The sequence below is a fragment of the Alternaria incomplexa genome (genome assembly GCF_024043165.1).
Source record: "Alternaria incomplexa strain BMP 0042 chromosome Unknown scaffold_7, whole genome shotgun sequence".
Taxonomy (NCBI): domain Eukaryota; kingdom Fungi; phylum Ascomycota; class Dothideomycetes; order Pleosporales; family Pleosporaceae; genus Alternaria; species Alternaria incomplexa.
The window spans coordinates 80,546-101,622 of record NW_026249856.1 but is presented as its reverse complement, the minus strand read 5'-3'; the positions used below and the strand labels follow the sequence as shown (position 1 = coordinate 101,622).

The window sequence follows — 21,077 nt, the reverse complement described above, 5'->3', positions numbered from 1 at the left end:
AGGTAGCATGCGTGCCGTGGCATCTCCGTTTTCGCACCAGGGAGTTGTCGTCCAATGAAGCCATGATTAATAGATGGATGCCGGCAGGGATATAAGCTGTGTGAAGTCCGAACCTGTCAGGCAGTGCAGTCGGGGAAGGTGATCCCTTTGAAAGCATGCCACAACACTAGTAGCTGCAGTGAGAGACGAACGATGGAAGGTGATGATGCACATGAAAAGCCTTCGTTTCGGTGGTCAATCCCCGCGACGTGTCCGTAATCAGCATAGAATCCAGTTGGTCGGCACTCCGCTTGTGCGAGCCGGTGAGACTGTCTGCACGTCTTACGGATCCTTTGGGTTAACGGCTGCGTGCGGCGTTCTTGCCTGCCCCATTTCCCTTTGTCCCTGCACAAGGCTGAGTAGTCACTTTGGGATGCGCAGCGAGAACTCGACAGGTCGATCCGGAGAGCGCGCACTACTGTGATTGCACATAGTGGCGCAAGCCAAGGTGTCCTAATCCGCTCGGTGACATGCACGTGGTGCAGAGCATGTCTCGCGTTGAGGTGAGGAAGCGATGCGTCGCTTTTTCAGAGACAGCTGGACCGTATGTGTTGAGCGATGTACTGCAGCACCTAAACGGGCAAGCGCGGCCTGGGATCCGTTCCGGCAGGTAACGTCCTGTACGCAGAGTTCGTCTGCATTGTCTGAGGGGGTTAGCTGCAATCGGCCCCTCGAACGGCAATCCAGAGTTGCTTCTGAGCACGGAAGGAGGTGTGGAGTGTGTTAGCCGGTTGCCTTTGTTGGTTGTTGCATGATGGTGGCACGATGACTCGCCGCGTGCGTCGAAAGCACCGCCAGATGTCCAAGCTGGAACATCGTTGTGCGAATCGAGCGCTAGGCAGCCGACGAATTGCGAGTCGTTTGCCCTTGAAGGAGTTTCGCCCGGCAATAAAGTAAAGAAGAGCCTGAGCTTGGCGAGCTAGCTTGCCGTATTGTATTTGGAAAAGATAGCGAGGGTTTTCCGACCTCGGAAGCATTGTCTTTGGGGCAAATAGATGGAGCCTCCTGCATGATACTTTGGTAGCATGGGGTGTAATAATAAGGTGCAACTTGGTCACACAAAGTTGGTTGGCTGACTTGCGCGTGAGTGGCTTCGCTAATGTGTTGATGAAGCTTGTGGCGTAACGCATACGGGACTTGTTGTCCTTCATGACAGTGTCAGCCGCGGGATAGATGATGATACGGGTCAGCTGTGCATCGGGCAGACTAGTATGGCCTCGTGGATCGGTACCAACGCCCTTGTACATATTCACATTCAATCTCCGATGGGAAGTAGCAAGTATCGGTACCCCTTGGGTAGAGCCTATCTTCCCGCATTACGTCCTGGCCGGTCAGCATGCTGTAACACTGTCAGACGAGCGGTATTGCAGCCCGAGTGCAAAGTGGTTGCGTCACAATATACCTTGGTAAATGTCGAGAGAATCACGTCTAAGCACAGCAAGGGATCCATCATCCGGGGAGGAGGCCTTGAGGTTGGGTCGCTGGTTGATTACGGCGTGCTCGCTCTAGAGCGTGGGGTTGCGCAGTGCTCATTCGTTGGGAACCGTCTGACCTACTTCTTTCAGCACAAGAGAGCGGGGAACTGGATATGGATCTGAGGACGCCGCAAGCCGTGTCGAAAGGCTAAACTCGACCCACTGGACTCGTGTGGCAAAGAGGTACAAGATCCTGAGTCGGCATAAGACTTGTTGCAGTGTGTGCGTCTATCGCGTTCTGCTTTTGCAGCTGGCCCGCTAAGGCCGGTCGCAGACCGGAATTAATGAGCCGTAGCCAAGCTGCATCCATCGCACTTCGTGATCGCGACCGTTCGGGCACAGGGTCGTGAGAGCATGGTAAAAAAAAAAAGTCTGCCATATCGCGCGCCAGCCAAGGACTTGCGTGCTCAAGCTGGCGCCAACCATATATGCTGGTCTCGGCTGAGTGGTTTTCACAGATGTCTTGTGGCCAGGTTGCTGCGCATGATGAAATACACTAGAGGCACATCCATGGAGCTGCACTGCTCGGCAGGGTCAGTTGTTGAAAGGCAAACGATGGAGTCAATCGACGATAGATGATGCATGGTGTAATGTACGCGTGATGGAAGCGCGGTACGTCTCAGCGCGCCATGGCCAAGCTAATAGATGTGCCGTGAATGGTATAGGCTGGGCAGGACGGTAACGAGTCGTTGGGGCTCGTATAATCGTGTAATGGTGAGGAAAGCGGTGCCGAGTATCGTCCGTCCTCTCCGTACTACGCCCCCCAGCCTTCCGTGGAAGGAGCTATTGCCCTTTCTGCGCCAAAATAGTCACCATTCATCTCCACACGACGGTCAGGACGCTCGGTCAGACGGGATCGCTGTCGAACGTGGATTCTGGACATACTGGCACTGCAGGCGATGATGCACAGCGGCGAAGTTAGTTTCGATAGAGCCATGACTATTGCAGCGCCGTGGAGGACCTTGGGCGGTCGTATCACGCGCATCAGCGAATCGCCAGCCGAGTCGTCCAGGCATCCCGAGCCTCCCGTTGGCATGGAGCAACGAAGGGGCGTGTTTGAGATGTCGCCCCTCACACCGACATCGTACCGATGCTATAGGAGTAGTTTGACGGGCGGTGGAGGGCTAATCAGCATGTGGATTGCATCCATGCCGGGTGGTTGCAAGCAATCGCCATCCATGTGTTAATAGAGGTGATTACGTGGGCATCTTTTTTTGCAGAAAGTGACGACGGACCGAGCACGACCCACACCCCTGCTCATGTACTGTACGTATGACGGCGCTCGCTTTGCTAAGCTCCACCGTTCCAACAACAACCTCATTGCATTGCGAAGCAGGATCACCGGCGGCACAGACTCTGCTCAGTGCTATCGATAGATTACGGGCTGCGTATCCCTTGCTGCTCTGGCCATGTGTAATTCCGTCACGGTTTCACGGTTAGCGCTGCTGGCCAAGCAAGCGACTCGATAAGCAATCATGCTTCACGACGCCGGTGCTAGCTGGACGGGTCAGCAAAGGCAACCTTGGAACTGGACGCGGATTGCAAGATTTGCAAGACTTGCAACACAGGCGTCCGGGACAGGTGGATGCACCCAGCAAGCCGCAGGCCCCCGCAACAGCTATGGCCGGCCTGATGGACGCGCAAGGTGATGGAATGCAGCAACTGAGGCGCGCGCAATACCCGAAATCGTGTTTCGTCAGGGGCGTTGCAAAGGCGGTTCTGCAGTGCAGATTGCCTCAACTTGGAGTGCACGCAACACGTCGCCGGCCGGTCTCAATAACAACACTGTGTCTAGCGTCGGGGTGCCTCATACTTGCCATTCGCCGGAAGCATCGGAACCGAGGGCTGCAGCGGTCGGGCTCCACATGATTGGAAGTCATTCAGCAAAATCATCTGCAAAAAAAAGAGGATTGCTGATCAGCAGCGCTCGCGCAAACTTCAGCATGGGAAGCTTCGCGTTGGACAGGGTTCGGGCTCGGATATAGAGCATGCTTAGGGAAAGGTAAGACGGCGATTTGGCTAACTAGGGCGGGCTGGCTGGGCGACTGGTTCGTGTCGCTTGCAGTCTGGCAGCACAGCGGCGCCGTCCAGTCTGCCACATCCAGTCTCGCCATTTGCTATGCGTGCGCTTGCAGCAGATGCTTTTTAGATGCCTGAGGGCGGCAAGCGGGCAGCAGGTGGTCAAACACGGCATGGGCGGGACGCTGCACGCGTATAGTGCCCTTCCAGACCGCCCAGGCTGGGGGTCGTCACTGGCGATTACCGGTCGTCTCATGGATCGTGATGGAGGTCTGCCGCTTACGGCAATTCCTGCTGCTGCTGGCAGCGTTTGGAGGTGCCGTCTGCGGCCACCATTCGTGGTGGGTGCTCCGCCTTGGCCGGTGCAGCTGGCCGCGATGCGCAAGGGATCTCACCATCTCTGATCAGTCGTCGTGTCTGAGACGGCAGCGCTCCGTGGAGGCAGCAGGCCTACCATGTAGGCTGCAGCGAGTTGATGAGGCCCACCAGCGCTATCGTTTCTTCGTTTGTGGCCGGATGGTGTCCCACTGTCGCAGTGCGCACTGGGCAAAGTCGTGTGTGGTGGGGGGAATCATGGCTGAAGCCCCTCTGGACGCGCACCATGCATCGCCTGAGGGGCTGCCGCCCAATCAGCGCGCGCGGGAGTGCTGAGGCTGTATCGCGCGGCGCAGCTGGTGCTGGGGTGGTTTGGCGCAGGGATGGATTATTCACGACGCTCGTGCTGGACTTGTTGTAGTAGCAGTAATTAGCCCGCGCGGCTTGGCTGCTAGTCGCGTCGGTCGCTCCTGCCCTCGCGGCGAACCCCCGGTCGCGGTTGCTTTGTGCTGGCGGCCGTGCGCCCCTAGCTCCTTCCAGGCGCGGTTGATGTCAGAGCGCGGCTTCTCCTTCTGGGTCCTGGATCAGCCTCTTGGGGCGTTCCTCCTACCCTGCTCGCTCCTGCCTGGAACCTTCCGAGCCTTCACGACTCCGTGTGTGTGAATTACCTATGTTTTATTCAAATCCAACGGCCCCAAGCCATGTCTGCCATGCCAGCGTGCGGGCCCCCGACAATCCGCCTCCCTACAGTCACAATCACTCACCACCATTACCCACACCCAACACCAAGCCGCTCCCGGTATAGCACCACACGGCCAGGACGCTCACCGGGCCTGACGTCTCTTTATTGTGTCCCTCTGCACTCTCCTTTGCCAAACCCTCTCCTCCTACAAGTCTAGTTGCAAGCGTCGTTGCCGTGTCCCGGATATAGCCTGGCTTTGATTGGCCTAGCTCCTGCTCCCCGTCCACAGGCCAACCTCTCCGTCGTCGACATCCTCCTGCCAAACCAAGGTTGAGTGAAGAGGATAGCGTGCAAACAATAGTTGCTGGACATGACCGCCTGCTCACATTGACCTCGCCGCCTTTCACCACCTCACCTCACCTCACCGTCTCCATCCTCTTGCCGTCCACATGCTCGAGCTACAGCTCCCTCGCCCAATGCCTCACGCCCTGCCGCGGGAGCCTCCCTTCAACCTGTATGCCACGGCACCTCGCAGCTCCTCCAAGCTCGACGCCACGATGCACCTTCCCTACCCCAGTCTCTCTCACAGCTATGAGCAAGCCCCCCGAGCTCCCCTCACACCTCCAGAACTTCCCGGCTCAGCAGTGAGGGTGGTCTCACTACCGCCGAACCAAGGTGCAGGGCATCAGTACGGCTACCAACTGCCTGCAATCGGCAACTCCAGATCAGCAGCAGCTCCCAGAAGTCCCAGCCCGCCAAGGCAACAACCGCAGGCACAAGAGATGGCTCAGACACCGAGGAAGAAGTACACCATATCACCAAACCTCAAGATTCCACCGACCATCAGCACGCCACAAGAGGGTCTTCCTCAATTAGCAGCAGAGGTAATTCCAGGCCCCATCATCTCACCGGGATCCACTAACGATCCATCCAGGTGACATGCCTCTTCTGGTTCGAGAGCTCGGCCACGCTCAAGCAAGTACTTGATACCGCCTCGCCACGCCAGCCCATGCAGCCGCTCGTTCCCGACGCACATCCTACAACTGGTTTCAGGAAGTGGGTAGCAACCATCTTGACGACCACACAGGTTGCCCAAAATGTCATTCTCTTGGCACTGCTTTTCATCTACAGGCTCAAGCAGACCAACCCCACAGTCAAGGGAAAACCTGGCAGCGAATACCGTCTACTGACTGTAGCTCTCATGCTCGGCAACAAGTTCCTCGACGACAACACGTACACGAACAAGACATGGGCCGAGGTCTCGGGTATTTCGGTTCAGGAGGTGCACATCATGGAGGTCGAATTCCTCAGCAACATGCGATACAGTCTATTCACATCAAAGGAGAAGTGGAACGAGTGGCACGGTATTCTGGGCAAGTTCGGAACCTTCTTCGATCGAGCATCCAAGATTCCGGCCTCCGGTGCTGTAAGCCCAGTCGGTCCTCAGAACATGCTAGGCCTCCCGCAGAACTTTGTTCCTTCACCACCAACCCAGCAGCAGACGTCACCACCGACTACGATGATGTACTCCCCGAGCCACATGGCATTCTCCAATACCCCGCTTTTGCAACCACAGGCCACGTCGGCCACGGTATCCCCGATCGGCGCCCTTCCGGAACTCGGACCCATTCAACGCAAACGCAGCGCTGATTACAGTATCGAGCCCCCAATGAAGCGACAGGCCCATGGATTTGCACCTGGCCCCTACAGCAATGCGCCTCCGATTCCGACCCTGCAGACGCCTGTCAATAGGTCATTCGAGCCACCACCATCCGTGAATCGCTTACCCCCTCTGCCAAGTCTTTCGATACCTCCACCTCAGCAGATGCCGCCGACCCAAATGAAGAACTGGTCAGACCTTCCGCTACCAGTTCCCGGTGGCCGCTCCATGGCCATGGTGTACCCCCCGCCCGTCCAATGGCAGCAACCGACTAGCACACCAACATCGTCGGCCCCACCGCCTTACGCCCACAACTACACGCCCTCTACCGATCAGTCTCGTCAAATTAGTCCTTACCCACAGTCTGCAGGTTCCTCTCCAGTAGGCGCCTTCCCGGCAACGGGCTCGAGACAATTATCGCCATCCCATTTCCTTAATCAGCGCCAGTCTCCCTATCGACCGGTTCGTACCGTGCAGACACTACTTGTGCCTCCACCCCAGACGTCCATTCACAACCCTGCGAGGAACATCAGATACGACCAAATGCAGTATCAGCCTCTGGGTCAACCGATGACTGACCGTCGTTCTGGCCTCCTACCATACATGGACCGGAGTGCATGGCCTGAGACCAACCAGTTCAACCAACTTCCTGTTCCCCAACAACCTGTGTTCAGGTGAACGGCCACTCATTACCTTCGTGTAACAACTTTACGAATTTTCTGGGCTTACATGGATTGCCCATCCTTTAGTCCAGAGGACATGATATTTGCTGCGTTCGAGCGTGCATTGCATTGGGTGGTTCTTTCGGTGAGCATCTCATTGATCAATAGATTTGATCAGCACTTTCTTTACATTACCACTGCATCAACAGGCGTTATTGTATATGTAGTCTTTTGCCTGATCGACACTTTATGTGTTCGTGTTCCAGGGCTTGATATGATGGCGTTCCGAGAGCCCGACTTGCGTAGGCCCGAGTCCAAGGATTATTGTGTGCTAAGCACCAATGCATTAGAATAGCAAACCCTCAAATGGTGTATAATCCAAAATAAAGTACAACTACCTCACTCTTACATCATACATTTCTCACAGTGCAATTCAGCGACATGACATTGTTAATCCTCTTCTGTTGTGGTTCACATGACGGCTGCTGGCAACTGTGGGGACACTTATCATTCCTGCAAGGCTTTAGATCCACGTAAAACCGTTGTATTTGACTGGGTTATGCTTTGAATGGGTATAGGTTCATGAGTTGGATATGAGATAGTCCGAGTGGACGTTCATATGCTATCCAGGTATACAACCTGGTAAATATTATCATGCTCAAGCTAGGTGCATGAAGTCCGGGTATATATACACCCTTCCCTGGATATCTAGGTCTATTTGTTAACAGAATCGAAGACGAAGTACAAGTCTATGGCATAGAACCGATAAATTCATTCCTAAAAGCTGCGTAGGTTGACGATCATTTGCTGGGTGGGGGATCTCAGTGGGAGGGAGATGTGTGTGTAGCATATTAGGAAGGCAAAGCACAACGTCTATTTGCGCATAAATTCATAACAACGCAACCAACGGACTTGAGAGAGAGTAATCAAGAAATCATGTTTATGAGGAGGGCGCAAAGTGTTTGTAGTTGTTTGTAGACTTTTTCACATGTCGGTTGTTGCCTACAAAGTGATTTTGGGAAACTTGGCACGGTACGAAGTGCGTCGTACAGCCTTACGCGCGCCAAGCCGCTTGCAAGAGCCGCGGCAGCGCGTTCGCGGTTCACTCTAGGTTTGCACATTTCCTCTATACTCCATCCCACCTCTGCAAACCGTAACTATGCCGCCACCGAAATCCAAAAAACTCACCGCGCAGCCAGTGCGAACGCGCCAATTCGCCGGCAAACCCACAGCTGCACCTGAACCCGAAGAACGCTCAAGCTCAGAATCAGAGTCGGAGGAGGAACAGCCAAAGCCAAAACCTTTTGCGAAACCAAAGCCCGCACCCATCGCATCGTCGTTTCCCAAGTCGGCGCTCAAAGCAAAACTTGCATCGCGGCAGAAATCCGAGGCGGAGCGCAAGGCGCTAGAAGACGAGTTCGAAACAGAAAGCGAGGAAGAGGAGGGCGGCGAAGATGGCAGCGGGAGTGAAAGCGGCAGCGGCAGTGAAGAAGAGTCTTCTGAGGAGGAGTCAAGTAGCGAAGAAGAGGCACCGAAGAAACTACTGCGCCCAGTGTTTCTGAAGAAGAACGAGCGGAACAAAGTCGCACCTGTCAAATCAGCAGAGGAGATAGCGGCAGAAGAGGAAGCGCGGCGGCAGGAGCAAAACAGAGCGCTTGTACAAGAGCAGGTCGAGCAGCGCATAGCCGAGAAGGCGGCGGGCAAGAAAGACTGGGATGACGACGTGGAAGACGCCGACATCAACGCCATCGACGACACAGACGGTGTAGACCCCGACGCCGAATATGCTGCCTGGAAGCTGCGCGAGCTCAAGCGCATTAAGCGCGAACGTCTCGCGATCGAAGAAGCCGAAGCAGAGCGCGCAGAGATCGAGCGCCGCCGCAACTTATCCGCCGCCGAACGCGAAGCCGAAGACCGCGCCTTCATCGAAAAACAACAAGAAGAAAAGGGCGATCGTGGGCAAATGCAGTACATGCAGAAGTACTTCCACAAGGGCGCCTTCTTCACAGACGAGCTGAAGGAACTGGGTGTGGACCGAAGGAACTTCATGAATGCGCGCTTCGAAGACGAGACGAATCGCGAGATTCTTCCCGAGTACATGCAGATCAGAGACATGACAAAACTGGGCAAAAAGGGTCGGACACGCTATAGGGACATGAAGACCGAAGATACCGGCAAATGGGGTGACTTCGGTGATGACCGGCCGCGGAGAGACAAGGGCGATTTCGGTGTCGACGAGAGATTCAGACCTGATGCTTATGGCGGAAGAGATCGGGATAGAGAGGGCCCTTCTGGCGCAAACGCGAAGCCACTTGGCGAGAGGAAGAGGTTCGGCGACGATCACGACCGGGACAGTAAGCGCCCGAAGATGGAAGAGCGGGCTTAAAGCGTGTGATCATTATCATTTTGGCGTTGACAGCATTGGGCGGCGTACTAGCAACTACGGAACATGAATATCATACCCACCGACTTCAGTAGTCAGCTCGTTACTCTTCACGGACCCTCTCGTACGTTCCCCGTCCCTGGGCATCTCCGTCTGCCATCGCGCGCGCATCTTCTCTCCCCTTTTCCACATCCAACCGCCACAGTAACGGTGCCGGCAACACCACCAGGACCGCCAGGAAGATGAACGCCGGGCGTATCGTGGCCGCCTGGTCAACGATGAACCCGACAAGAGCTGGGCCGAATGCACTGCTACCTTTATCCGTAACAGCATACAGCGCAAAGAACGCTGCTTCACTGCCCTCAGGTATCAAAGGAGCGTAGACGGATCGCGCATAAGAAGAGATTCCACCCATAACTATCCCATGAATGACTGCAATGGGGTAGATCTCCCATGCTTTCTGCAGACCGATGAACCCCAAGCTCTTGAACATGGGTATGTATCCGAGTAAGCCATAGAGAGGGATGATCTCCATGCCCGCTACACAACACAGTAGTACAGTCTTTGGCTGTAGTGCGAAGCGCCGTTGCACATGCGGCCATGCAAACGCGCCTACGATGCCAGATCCGATAGATGTGATGGACAGTAGCGCGATGGCAATGGTGCCCATGTGTAACTCAGTGCGCGCGAAGAGGACAGCCGTTCCAGAGATGGTCGCCACGGCATCCGACAGTAGGAACCACGATATTAGGAAAAGGAGCGTCTGGCGTAGCTTTATGGCTCTCCGAAGTGTGCCGTAGAAGCTGCGCAAGGAGAAGGATGTGTAGAACAAAAACGTTCTTATCCTTGACGATGACTTTCCTCCGGCAAAGCTCTGCGTAGTCTGTGTGGGTAGTGGTGGACCTGGTCTTGGACGTAGCCATAATAGTGTTGGGATGGAGAATATAGCCCACCATAGACCGACCATTAGCAGAATCATACGGATCGAGAGACTGGGCGACGTTTTCGACAGAGCCGTTCTGTTGAAGAGAACTATGATTAGTATACTCAAGATCTGGACGAAGACGGCGGACATGTAACCATATCCCACGCCTTTACTAGAGATTTGCGCGCTTCTTTCTAGATCCCGCTTCAGCCGATCTGGATCGAAGCGGGCGTGAGTGGAAGACGGTCCATTGGCCGGGTTCAAGGACTCCAATTCGACATCTGAGGCGGAGTCGGAAGATGACGGTTTCCCAAGCGTATTGTTATCTGGATGATTGGCGACAAGCAGTGGTAAGAATGCGTTTAGCAGGACGAATGAACAGCCTAAACTCGAAACTCCGACGATGACTAGAATGGGAGCGAGGTAGTATAGTGATGGTGAGATGAAGATGAAAAGACAGCTGGCTAGTGAGCCCATGTACGATGTGAACATGAGCATCTTCTTGCGGTATGGGCCTTAGTAATATGTTAGTCCTAGCCAAATATGTGAGATATCGACTACGATGGCTTACCATGATCGGCGAAAGAACTGAAACATATCAAGACCACTGCTTGAAGTAATACTGCCGTAGAGAACGTGTACATGGCGAAACTACTCGTCGACATGTCCCTCCCCAAGTATCTCACCATGCATTGCTCAGAGTCTCCTCCGGCTTTCTGGTCTGCATCGTCGCGTATCCGGAGTTTTCCGGATGCGGTATGGTCGACACATGGTTTTGAGTGATCGGAGAAGAAGACGCCATTTTCTCGTGCGAGTTGCTCGAGGATTACTGGGAGGAATGCGCCTTGAATTCGTAAGTAAGACGCGAAAATCGATACATGTGTATGGTGGTGGTTGCGTGGGCAGGGTGGAAGAGAAGGCTATGACGTACCGACTGCGACTACAGCGAAGACTTCAGCTGCGATTGGGTACGCATACCAAGCCTTCAATTCGCGATCGGTAGTAGGGCTCGTGTCTTCGCCTTCGTATTTGATGCGCGGGCTGGATACGAGCGTGTCGTCATCGTCGAGATCGTCATTAAAAGACATGTTTGTTTGTTGTTAGGGTTTTCGAGAGTCACATTGGATAGAGCGCTGACTGTTTGACGATTCCGATGGGTGCCGGGCTCTTGCCGAGTGGGTCGCGGGTGGTGGGGCGGCTTCCAAGAACGAGGCTTATCATGCCAGGAGCCTCATTCTTCTTCTTCTACGCTGGGAAGCTGCGTTTCGACAAGGACTTCTTTATTCTTTTGAAACACCCTACAAAAATGATAAAGCATGTTCCGTTCAGTGTCAGGATAGGCCCATCTAGCTGGACGCCGTGTTTCAATGACGCGTTGCATCATTGACTTTCTATTAGCGTCATGGAACCGGCTGCAAGCTTCACGCACAGAGCCTCTGGTTCCCAGAAGTATGCCGGTTGAGATGCATGTCTGACTGCTCAGTGGTCTTCTTACAAACATTAAATCTGATGCTTGACTATGGCAGTTACTTTGCGAAGCCGTCGAACGACTTCTGACACTCCACGAGCGAAGCGAAAGATCAATGCCGCACCTAAAACACGCAAGCCTTCAGCAAGGACGCCCACCCGGGTAGATACCGAAGACCACCCAGTCGTCATCGCAACACCCTCAGGTTTTCCTTTTGAGCTCCAGCCTGCAAAGTATGGCCTCATTCAAGAGCGTGTTTGCGACAGCTTGTATGCATTGGTAGTCCAAGCAATCCTATGGAACCAGACTCGGGGCCAAATGGCACGTCCAGTGCTTTTCAGTTTACTCGTAGCCTATCCAACGCCAAATGAGCTCTCCACCGCATCTCTCGAAGATCTGACAACAATGTTGCAGCCCATAGGCCTCCACCGGATTCGAGCGGCCCGCCTTATAGCACTGGCTGAAGCCTGGCTTTCCGCTCCTCCAAGTAAAGAGAGAAGGTACAGGAGGTTACATTATCCTGACCGTGGATGTGGTGCAGATGTCAAGCCAGGAGAAGTGTTGGGGCCTGACGATGAAAGAGAAGGTTGGGAGATCGCGCACCTGCCGGGTATGGGCGCGTATGCGCTTGACAGCTATCGCATCTTCTATCGCGATCGATTGAGAGGCATTGAAATTAAGGATGATGTTGAGCCCGAATGGAAAAGAGTCATGCCGACGGACAAAGAGTTATACCATTTTCTGAAGTGGAGGCGGGAAGAACAGCGTTGATGACTAAAGCGCGCGAACAATACACAGTCTCTCCATTCGTACGGCCTGAAAGTCCGCTACCAGACGTTTTTGAGCGTACAGGAATGTTCGTATCTACCGGAAAAGCAATGCTGGCTCGCACAGTAAATTGTCGAGACGCTGTGATGTGCTTCGTCCTGGCGCGCGCGTTGACAAGTCGAACCATTTCGGAGTCCGAACAACAAATCACCACCATCGCTACCCCGCCAAAACGCTTTTGTAGGAATCTGGAAACTTGAGCGAGCCGGATCGAATTAGACATGCAAGCGTCACCTCTCTGACCACCAAAATATTACTGGCGCATTAGTTGCTTTTCATGGTTGCTACAATGTAAGCTGTGCGACAGTAAGGAGCCAGTTAGGAAGCTGTAAGCGACGCACGGGAAAACGTTGAATGCAAGGCGTACGCCCCAACTTTGGCCAAATCGGCTGCGGGTAAATGACGATTTTGCAAGATCTCTCATCCAGACGACAACGGCCGTAAGCATCGTTAACATACCTCGGCGTCGGCGCAGCAATGCTACCACGCGGCACAGAATGCGTTCTCCTCGAGTCGCTTCACGCACCAAAATAGAGAATCGGGAAGGGAATATGGTGGAGTGAATGGCATAAGAGGGGCGGATGTATCGTCACTTCTGCGTTTGGTTATCCCGTGCTAGTTCGCGCCTGACCTTTGTCCCCCTTCCACGTCGAGGAACGTAAACAGAAAGCTCGCCTAGTTCACCGTCCACGCGACTACTTCCTCCACAACAGCTTCGTCGCAAACTACCAAGACACACCAAAATGAACGTCGAGAAACCCTCCAGGACGCCAATGGCTCTGGAACCACTCAACATCACCGAAGATGAAGAAAAGCGGGCTCAGTCGACTATTGGACCCGAGACCACCCCCAGTCCTAATACAGCGCCTGGAATTGCAACATGGAAGTTGGTCTGCTTGTATATCAGGTAAAGGTACCGCAAAATCTCAGCATGTTCATCTAGCTAATGCGCACTGCCTAGTATCTGCATTGGCCTATTCCTCTCGTTTCTGGACACATCCATTATTGCAACTGCCATATACACAATCGGGGTCGACTTCCAGTCCTTATCCAAGGTGAATTGGATTGCCTTGTCCTACACACTTGCCTACATTGGCTGCACCGCCATCTTCGCAAGCCTCTCCGATGTAGTCGGTCGCCGCAACGCCTACCTCGCCGCCTATATCATCTTTCTCGCCTTTTCAGTCGGCTGTGGCTTCGCTCAATCCCTCGAACAGCTCATCGCTATGCGTGCGCTACAGGGAGTCGGTGGCTCGGGCTTGTATTCAGTGGGCTTCGTCATACTGGGCGAGATCAGCCCGCCGCGCGTAATTGGTATGCTGGGCGCTATGGCAGGAGCCATCATTGCGATGTCGGGAATCTTGGGGCCAGTGCTGGGCGGTGTCATCACCAGCTACACATCCTGGCGGTGGATTTTCTGGATCAATGCCCCGATCGGAATCATTCCGTTGATTCTTTTCGTACTGGTTTGGTCCAACGACGCCCTCATCCACGGCGTCAGTCGTCGCAGATTCAAACAGGTCGACTTCCTAGGCTTCCTTCTCTTAGTCGCTGCTTCCGTGCCCTTTGTCATTGCGTTCCAGCAAGCCGGCATCCACGTCCTCATGAACAGCTCCATCTGGTCGTCTGCCCTCTTCGTTGCTCCGCTCATCGTTGGTGTGCTCTGCTTTGCCGCACTCTTCACTTGGGAGTGGTTTATTGCAAGACGTTGGCCTGACGCGATTGCTGCACTCTTCCCAATGCGACTAGCCAAGAACAGGGTCTACATGTCTGCACTCGCTACGACGTTGTTGATAGGCTTCCCCTACTTCGTCATCATATACTCGCTGCCAACGCGCTTCCAGGTCGTCAACGGGAAGAGTGCTCTTGGATCTGGTGTCGCTTTGCTGCCTATGCTTGGGTCTTCTGCCATCGGATCGACTCTCGCTGGTGCGGCGTCGAGTAAGAAGAATAACACGTTTGCGGTCAATGTCATTGGTGCTGCCCTTATGCTTATTGGAACCGCAACCTTGTCTACACTCGATAACACTTTCGCCCCGCAAGCTCGAGCCTATGGTCTACAGGTTTTTGTCGGATTGGGCTTCGGATTGACAGTCAGCAATTCGACTCTACTAGCTGGCATTGAATCGGAGCCACGCGACACCGCAGTCGCACAAGGCCTGATGGCGCAAGTGCGTGTGCTAGGGGGTAGCGTTGGTATTGCCGCGTCAACAGCTATCCTGGGCATTAAAGAGCGTCAAGAGCTTCTCGACTCGCTGATTGTAGAGGGCGCGCAGTTGGAGTCACTTGCTGAGTCTATGCGGACCCTTCCTCCCAACAAAGTTTTCGCTATTCGCCAGACATACTCAGATGCTTTCAACGAGACTCTTGTGGCTTGCGCAGTTATCAGCGGTGTGGCCCTCCTGGCGACGCTCGCAGCGTGGCGGAAACATCCCACTGCTATGAGAAATAGAACATAGCATTTGGTCGGATGATGGGTAGTCTGCGCGCCCATGCGCACGATGCAAGGAACTCGTCTAAATAGAGAGATCTGAAGGACAGGAGTCTGATATTTCTTGTTCACGCGAACTGGCATGACTTTGGGAAGGACTGCATCAGTCACAGCAGGAAGGGCTCTGTCCCTGCCGGACCAACCAGGGCTCTGTCTGTGGGGCCAGCTACTCAATCAGGAAATCTTTGCAAAAACCGTGGACTGCGGTGGAGAGGGCACTGTGGGTCGCTGCTCCCGTGGAACAGGACTTGATTGGCCCGACAGGGCTAGATACCCGATTGGGAAAGTTTTACAAAAGCTGTTGATCACGGCGGGGAGGGCTCTGTGGGTCTGCTGTCCCCGTGGGCTGGAAGCTGATTGGTCAGGTAGGGCTAGCTACCAGATTGGGAAGGTTCTGCAGCATCTGTAGATCGCAGCAGTCTTGGCAGATAGGGCCAGGATCGGCCCTGTGCAGCCTATCAGAGTCCTCCAGGCAGGGCCGTCTACACGTCCCAGCCTCCTCTCTTCTCTCACGGCATCAAGCTTTGAGCAACCGGTGCAGCACCACCATGATAGTAAAACAATATGTGTATTTTGCAATCTACATCAATCTCCGATACTATTGTGCCATACAGGATAGGACTGAAGTTCTGAACTAACGAGAACGCTCACAATCTTTACGCACTCACATGTCTCTATCTAGGGCTCCACATCCATCATAGGAACCTGATCCTCATTCTTCGCCTCTGCCAACCCCTCTCTATTCCTGGGCGGTTCCTCTGGCACCGGGTTTTGATCCTGCGGCGGCTGCGGCATCTGCGGCACCATAGGCTGCAAGTTCGGTGGCGTAGGCTTGAGTCCGTTGGCGAAGATCTCATTCGCAATCTCCATCCCCAGAGGCACACCACCAATGGGGTAGTCGCCCTCGATGCCCTGCCTCGTGCCTCTAGTCTTGTACCTGATGTCCTCTGGGTTCTTGAACAGAGCCGCGCCCGCCTCATCGACGGCGTACATGTCTTTCTTCGTGGTAGGCACCAAGATGTCCTTTGCGGCCGCAGCGTCGAAGCGCCAGTGCACACCGAGGAAGATGCGCGAGATGGCGTTTTCAAACATCATCTCCCAGCACGAAGAGAACTGGCGGGGGACACGGGTGCGCACGGTACCGGGTTGATCGGTGATCTCGCGTTCGAGCATGTAGGGTTGGCGGAGATCACGGCTGATGCCGTTGAGTTCGTCGGATACAAAGTCGATGGCGATGTTGTCCGGCGCGTCGTCCTGCCAGCTTCCGATGCGGCCGTTGTAGTACCTGCGTACCATCTGGAAGGCGGCACCGCCGAAGGTGGCGTGTCCAGAGGGGTAGGCGGGGAAAGGCGGCTTGAAGGGAAGGGCATCTGAGTTTGTAGCTGGGGCGCCGAGTGTAAGCCAGAATGGGTCGCCGCGGTCTACACGTGTAGGGTCACGAAGGATGTCGTCGCGGACACCAGAGAGTGGGCGCCAGAACTCAAATTCCCACTTCTCCTTCCAGGAGAAGACGCCTGCATCGGCCAAGGCTACGTTGACCAGCGCGAGGAGACGAGCAAAGTCAGCGTTGTTGGCTTCGCTGGTCAGGGACTGGGGATCCTTCTTGTATCGAACTGCGATCTTGCGGATGATCTGGTTGTACAGTCTGGGTGGGGTGCCGATCAACTTTGAGCCGTCATAGGCCCACGTCATTCCCTGGACGGTCTGGTGAGGAGTGCGCTTGGTGGAGTTGAGGGCAGGTGCTCCGCCCATGGTGTAGACTTCACGAAGAGCATCATCGTATTCCGCCTGCTCGTCAGACATGGAGCGGATGGCTGGTGGGTCAGCAAGGATGTGCTCGCTCTGAGTCGCGAAGCGCTTGGCCCTCGTGCCATAGAAGGGACCGTGGTATTGGCGTCTGGGGACCTTTGGACCATTGGGGTCGTTGGCATCCTGGGGGACGAGGTCAACAGGGTGGGTGGGCTCATCGTCGAACTTGTAAGGACCGACTGTGGGATGATAGCCTTGCTGACTGGCACCTTCTGGGTGGAAAAGCAGGTCGAAGAATTTCATAGCTACTGCCTTACCGAAGGTGAAACTAGGCGAAGCCGGATCGACGGGCTCTGGTGCGTTGGTTATCGACTGCTGGATGATGTACTCGAGCTGATCGTAGGTGCTGTTGGCAATGGAAGCGGGAACAGGGGTCACAGCAGGCCTCATGTACAGCATGGACAGCATCGTGAAAGCTGCTCCTGCTACCGCCTGCTGAGCATTGTCTGCGCTAGCTGGATCGGGCAGGCGGTACTTCTCGTCTTCGGCGTCAAGGGATAGGAAAGTCTTGAAGTTGGGAGAAGGCTTGATGACGAAGTAGGTGTCGTGTACAGCCAGCTGAAGCATGCCTAGAGCTCTGGCGGAGATTGGGGGTCCAGTTTGGGGGCCATCGAAGGTGTGTGTAACGCGGTTGAGATCCAAGCCGACATGGTTCCAGTAGAGGATGTAGTTCTGGTTGTCGGCCTCGTCTTCAACGTTCTGTGGAAGCTTAACGGGAATGAAGGTCGCCATGATGAATATGTTGGTGTAGGAGGATATGGAAATTGGGGAAGTTGTAGTTATGATGAATGCGACATGAGCCTTGATACTTTATACCCAATGACCCCAGGCCCTCTCATCGCCCGCGAGATCTGTCCATACCTGGGTTATTTTCTTCTTCTCCCAAAATAACCCAGCTGACCATCAGGTGAACACCCTCCACGATAGGAACCTGGCTACATTCAGGCAGACGAGAAGGCAGACTCTGAGCCACGCCGTTACAAACCGATGCGAAGGACCATTGTCGTGGAGTAGAGATACTGCCAAGAGTCAATGAAGTTCTCGCGCCATGCAGCCACTGGCGGGAGGATTACACTTAGCGCGAACTACTTGTGACGAGTGAAGTTGCTTACCGACGCGCTGCGGAGAGGCTGAGTTTGGCTGCTGTGAGCGGTTGGTGGTCAGATCTGACGTACATTTCAGCTGACAAGGGGGTCCGTGATCCAGCCTCTCAAGTCTCTCAGCCAATGCATTCATGTTACGAAGCTTAAAATCGCCATAGTTATTGCTAAGCAGTATATATCCCAGAGTGTATGCTGTGACTCTGGTGCCTGTTGACGTACCATTGGGCTATGACATGTGCGACGGAAGCCTCCGGTGGCAGTGTTTTGGACCCGAACTCGATACGAATGATGTCCAACAGCAATACTGTTCATATGGAAACCTGGCTGACGGAATCTAATCAACTCCAACTCCGGGGACTGCCTGTGATGGTTAGTCGCAGCTGGGTTGACTGCTGGCGGTAGGGCTGAGGGAAGGTCGCTTGGTACAGTCAAACACCTTGGATGGATCAACGTGATCAGCCCAGCACAAAACATTGTGACCCGACGCCCCATGGCTGAAGGCAATGTACCAACAGAGAATGTCGCAATGCACCTGACAACATCTAGCACTCATGTCGCGAATCCAGGGGCGGTGTATCTGACCTCTGAACCCATGAACCCGGCATAACACGAACGCTTACCTCAGCTTGGTACACACGTGAGTGGGTGCGCGCAACTCCTGGGGAACTTTCGCGCACGGCGGAAGGATCGTATCAGAGGAGGCGTTCGCATAGACGCATCTCGGTCCGCCACAGATCTTGATCTGGCCAAACAAAGGACAGAATTCCCACCTCACCAGATCTCCTGATGTTGAGATACAATAGAGGGAAACAGCAGTTTTTTCTGAGAGCGATAGGTGTGTGTGCAAAAACATGACTAGGAAAGTTACTGCAGTAAGCACTTGTGGTCGATAGAACAAGTGAAGTTAATTCTCATCCTACCTACTAATTCGCAGCGGACAACGGGAATGCCAAGCTTCCATGCTCAGGATGTATTGCGCATCCCATAGCCATCAGGCAATGTAAGGTGGCTTCTTATTTGGCCTCCTTCAATAATGCCTCCATGGTAGCGTCCTTCTGACTGACGCTGCCACTTCGTTCCGCAGGCTTGAGCTTGCCGGAGGCTGGGCCCTCGCTATTTTGAGCAGCGTTCTTTAGCCGCTCGGTATCTTCAGGGTTTGTGTCCTGCTTCTTGACGTCCTTCTCCTCATCGTCGCTGTCACCAAGGCTAAAGGGGTCGTGGTCATCGGGCTCTGGGTTTGGTGCGACTGAGGTGAGAGGCTGCCATTTCTTGCCGCTCGATTTACCCTGGCTGCCCTGGTTGTTCGGTGATGGGTTGCGGTACAGCGCATCGACCTCGTCAACGGGTCCGCTCTGGGGCGGAGATACGGGCGTGGGCTTGAAGAGGTCGGGGTTGGCGTGCGGGCGACTTGACGATCGCGGGCCAGGGCCTGTAAGTTGTTAGCAGCTATTGCACGTGCGTGGTGCTTCCAGCCTACCCTCGTTGTCTCTCAACTCGAGCTTTGCGAAGTCGTCGCCAATGACTCGGTTGTCAGCATCGTAGCGGTTGTGGTCTGCCGACCGTCGCTGCTCCGCTGACTTGCGAATGCCATGCATCTGGTCTGACTGCGATGGACCAAAGTTCTGCCTCTGCTGTGGCGGTGGTTGCCTTCCCGTGTACTGGACGTTGCCGTATCTGTCGTACTCTTCCATCTCACCGCTGTCGAGCTTCTTGGTGAAGTTGCTGATCCACTTTGTGACGGTTTGCTTTGTTTCCTCGAAGCCCTGCTCGATATTCTTGCGGATCTCGGGGAGGTCGTCTGGCTCAATATTAGTAGCTGCACAGGTGTTGACGTCGCGTGATCGTACCATCGAAGAAGCTGTGCTCCCGCTCGGGCTCACCAGGCCGTTGTCGCTGCCCCTGGCCACGCGATGCGTAACCACCCTGGCCCTCTGGACCGCCTTGACTTTGGTAGTGCTGAGCCAGTTGTCGCGCATATATCTCGTCCTGCTCGAGCTGACTACGGGGCTGCGGGCGCGGCGGTTGGGGCGGAGGAGCCTCCTCGGCCTTGAAGTTGGGATCCGACATGCCTGCGCTGGTTAGCTATACCCCTCACAACCATAAACCAAATAGGCAGCCACGTACTCAGCAGTGCGTTGAAGGCAGGCTCGACCTTGCCTCCGCTGGCCACCAGGACCGCCTTGACGACATTGGGGTCGACGTCGGGGAAAGCCTCAATCAGCGTGTTCTGCGCCTGCACCTGGGGGTCAACTGGTCGCGGGGGCTTCTGGGGTGGGATCTCGGTGGCCTCCTCGTTGAAGCGCACGCCAGGCTTGGGAGACTTGGAGGCTGGTGAGGGTGAAGTAGCGTTGTCTTGGGTCGAAGCTGCCGGTGCATCGTTGTCATCGTCGAAGTCGAGCTCACGCGCCGTAGTTGGGCTCTCTGGAGGCTGCAGCTATTAGTGGGGGCTCCCATCCTCATTCGTCTCTTTTTTCGCTTACCTTTTCCGTGCTAGTCTTCTCAGACATATTGGCTATTGTTCTGTGTATAAGGAGAGTGGCGTACGACTTGTTGGTGATTGTAGAAGGCAGTCGCGGTTGTTGAAGCTCTGGGCTCGTGAATGCCGCGCAGTGGCTCGTGGCTTGGAATGTTCCACTGCCACTGATGACGTTTCGCGCCAAGTGGGGCACCATCAACTCGACCAAGCTATTCCTACAGACCTCCGCTCCCATCCCAAGTGTGCATCGAGAAAACCTCTTTGAAGTCACCACTCCGATTCTTTCTCAGTCATGTTCGATATTCAATTGTCGCATCTTCCATCCAGCTGTATACTCAAAAACTCGATAGGCCACCTGTCGTAGCTGACATTGGATACCATGTCAACAAGAACTCCTATGCTGGTATTCGCAAAGACAGTCGCTGCTCTCGATTAGCTCGGAAAGCAGTTACAATGCCTGCATTCTATACTTCTGACCGGCCATCGCTGCCGGTCTTGCATTGCTGCGCCACCGATTAGGCATCCAGCCACTCTCGCCGCGTACCGTGTCGCAGCACCATGGCTACCTCCTTTGTCTTTCGAAGTCTCTTGAGCTACTACTGTCTTTCATGTCACATTCATATCCTGCTTCAATATGTCAGCCAATGCAAAAGTGACACAATATTATCATGAGTATGTGCTCATGGAGCCGCCCTCACCAACAACTACTGACAATGCGCAGGCTGCACAGCATCACCAAAGC

At 54.5% G+C, this 21,077-nt stretch overlaps 6 protein-coding genes across 6 annotated transcripts; 3 read left to right on the top strand and 3 right to left on the bottom strand.

Annotated features, from left to right (window-relative positions):
• Positions 1 to 5,006: 5,006 nt before the first annotated feature.
• On the top strand, positions 5,007 to 6,868 carry J4E90_005211 (uncharacterized protein; the record flags this gene model as incomplete). Its single annotated transcript, XM_051434767.1, has 2 exons — positions 5,007 to 5,414; positions 5,465 to 6,868. The coding sequence occupies 2 exons, from the start codon at positions 5,007 to 5,009 to the stop codon at positions 6,866 to 6,868; spliced, it is 1,812 nt and encodes a 603-aa protein (XP_051290791.1).
• Positions 6,869 to 8,011: 1,143 nt separating this feature from the next.
• Positions 8,012 to 9,238, top strand: J4E90_005210 (uncharacterized protein; the record flags this gene model as incomplete). Its single annotated transcript, XM_051434766.1, has 1 exon — positions 8,012 to 9,238. The coding sequence occupies one exon, from the start codon at positions 8,012 to 8,014 to the stop codon at positions 9,236 to 9,238; it is 1,227 nt and encodes a 408-aa protein (XP_051290790.1).
• A 100-nt stretch (positions 9,239 to 9,338) lies between these two features.
• Positions 9,339 to 11,248, bottom strand: J4E90_005209 (uncharacterized protein; the record flags this gene model as incomplete). The annotated part of the gene is made up of 3 exons (XM_051434765.1): positions 9,339 to 10,675; positions 10,732 to 11,004; positions 11,092 to 11,248. 3 exons carry the CDS (start codon positions 11,246 to 11,248, stop codon positions 9,339 to 9,341), a joined length of 1,767 nt encoding a protein of 588 aa, XP_051290789.1.
• Positions 11,249 to 13,199: 1,951 nt separating this feature from the next.
• Positions 13,200 to 14,915, top strand: J4E90_005208 (uncharacterized protein; the record flags this gene model as incomplete). Its single annotated transcript, XM_051434764.1, has 2 exons — positions 13,200 to 13,363; positions 13,418 to 14,915. The coding sequence occupies 2 exons, from the start codon at positions 13,200 to 13,202 to the stop codon at positions 14,913 to 14,915; spliced, it is 1,662 nt and encodes a 553-aa protein (XP_051290788.1).
• A 710-nt stretch (positions 14,916 to 15,625) lies between these two features.
• Positions 15,626 to 17,488, bottom strand: J4E90_005207 (uncharacterized protein; the record flags this gene model as incomplete). Its single annotated transcript, XM_051434763.1, has 1 exon — positions 15,626 to 17,488. The coding sequence occupies one exon, from the start codon at positions 17,486 to 17,488 to the stop codon at positions 15,626 to 15,628; it is 1,863 nt and encodes a 620-aa protein (XP_051290787.1).
• A 1,384-nt stretch (positions 17,489 to 18,872) lies between these two features.
• On the bottom strand, positions 18,873 to 20,366 carry J4E90_005206 (uncharacterized protein; the record flags this gene model as incomplete). Its single annotated transcript, XM_051434762.1, has 5 exons — positions 18,873 to 19,288; positions 19,337 to 19,657; positions 19,707 to 19,928; positions 19,984 to 20,287; positions 20,340 to 20,366. The coding sequence occupies 5 exons, from the start codon at positions 20,364 to 20,366 to the stop codon at positions 18,873 to 18,875; spliced, it is 1,290 nt and encodes a 429-aa protein (XP_051290786.1).
• Between the last annotated feature and the right edge of the window lie 711 nt (positions 20,367 to 21,077).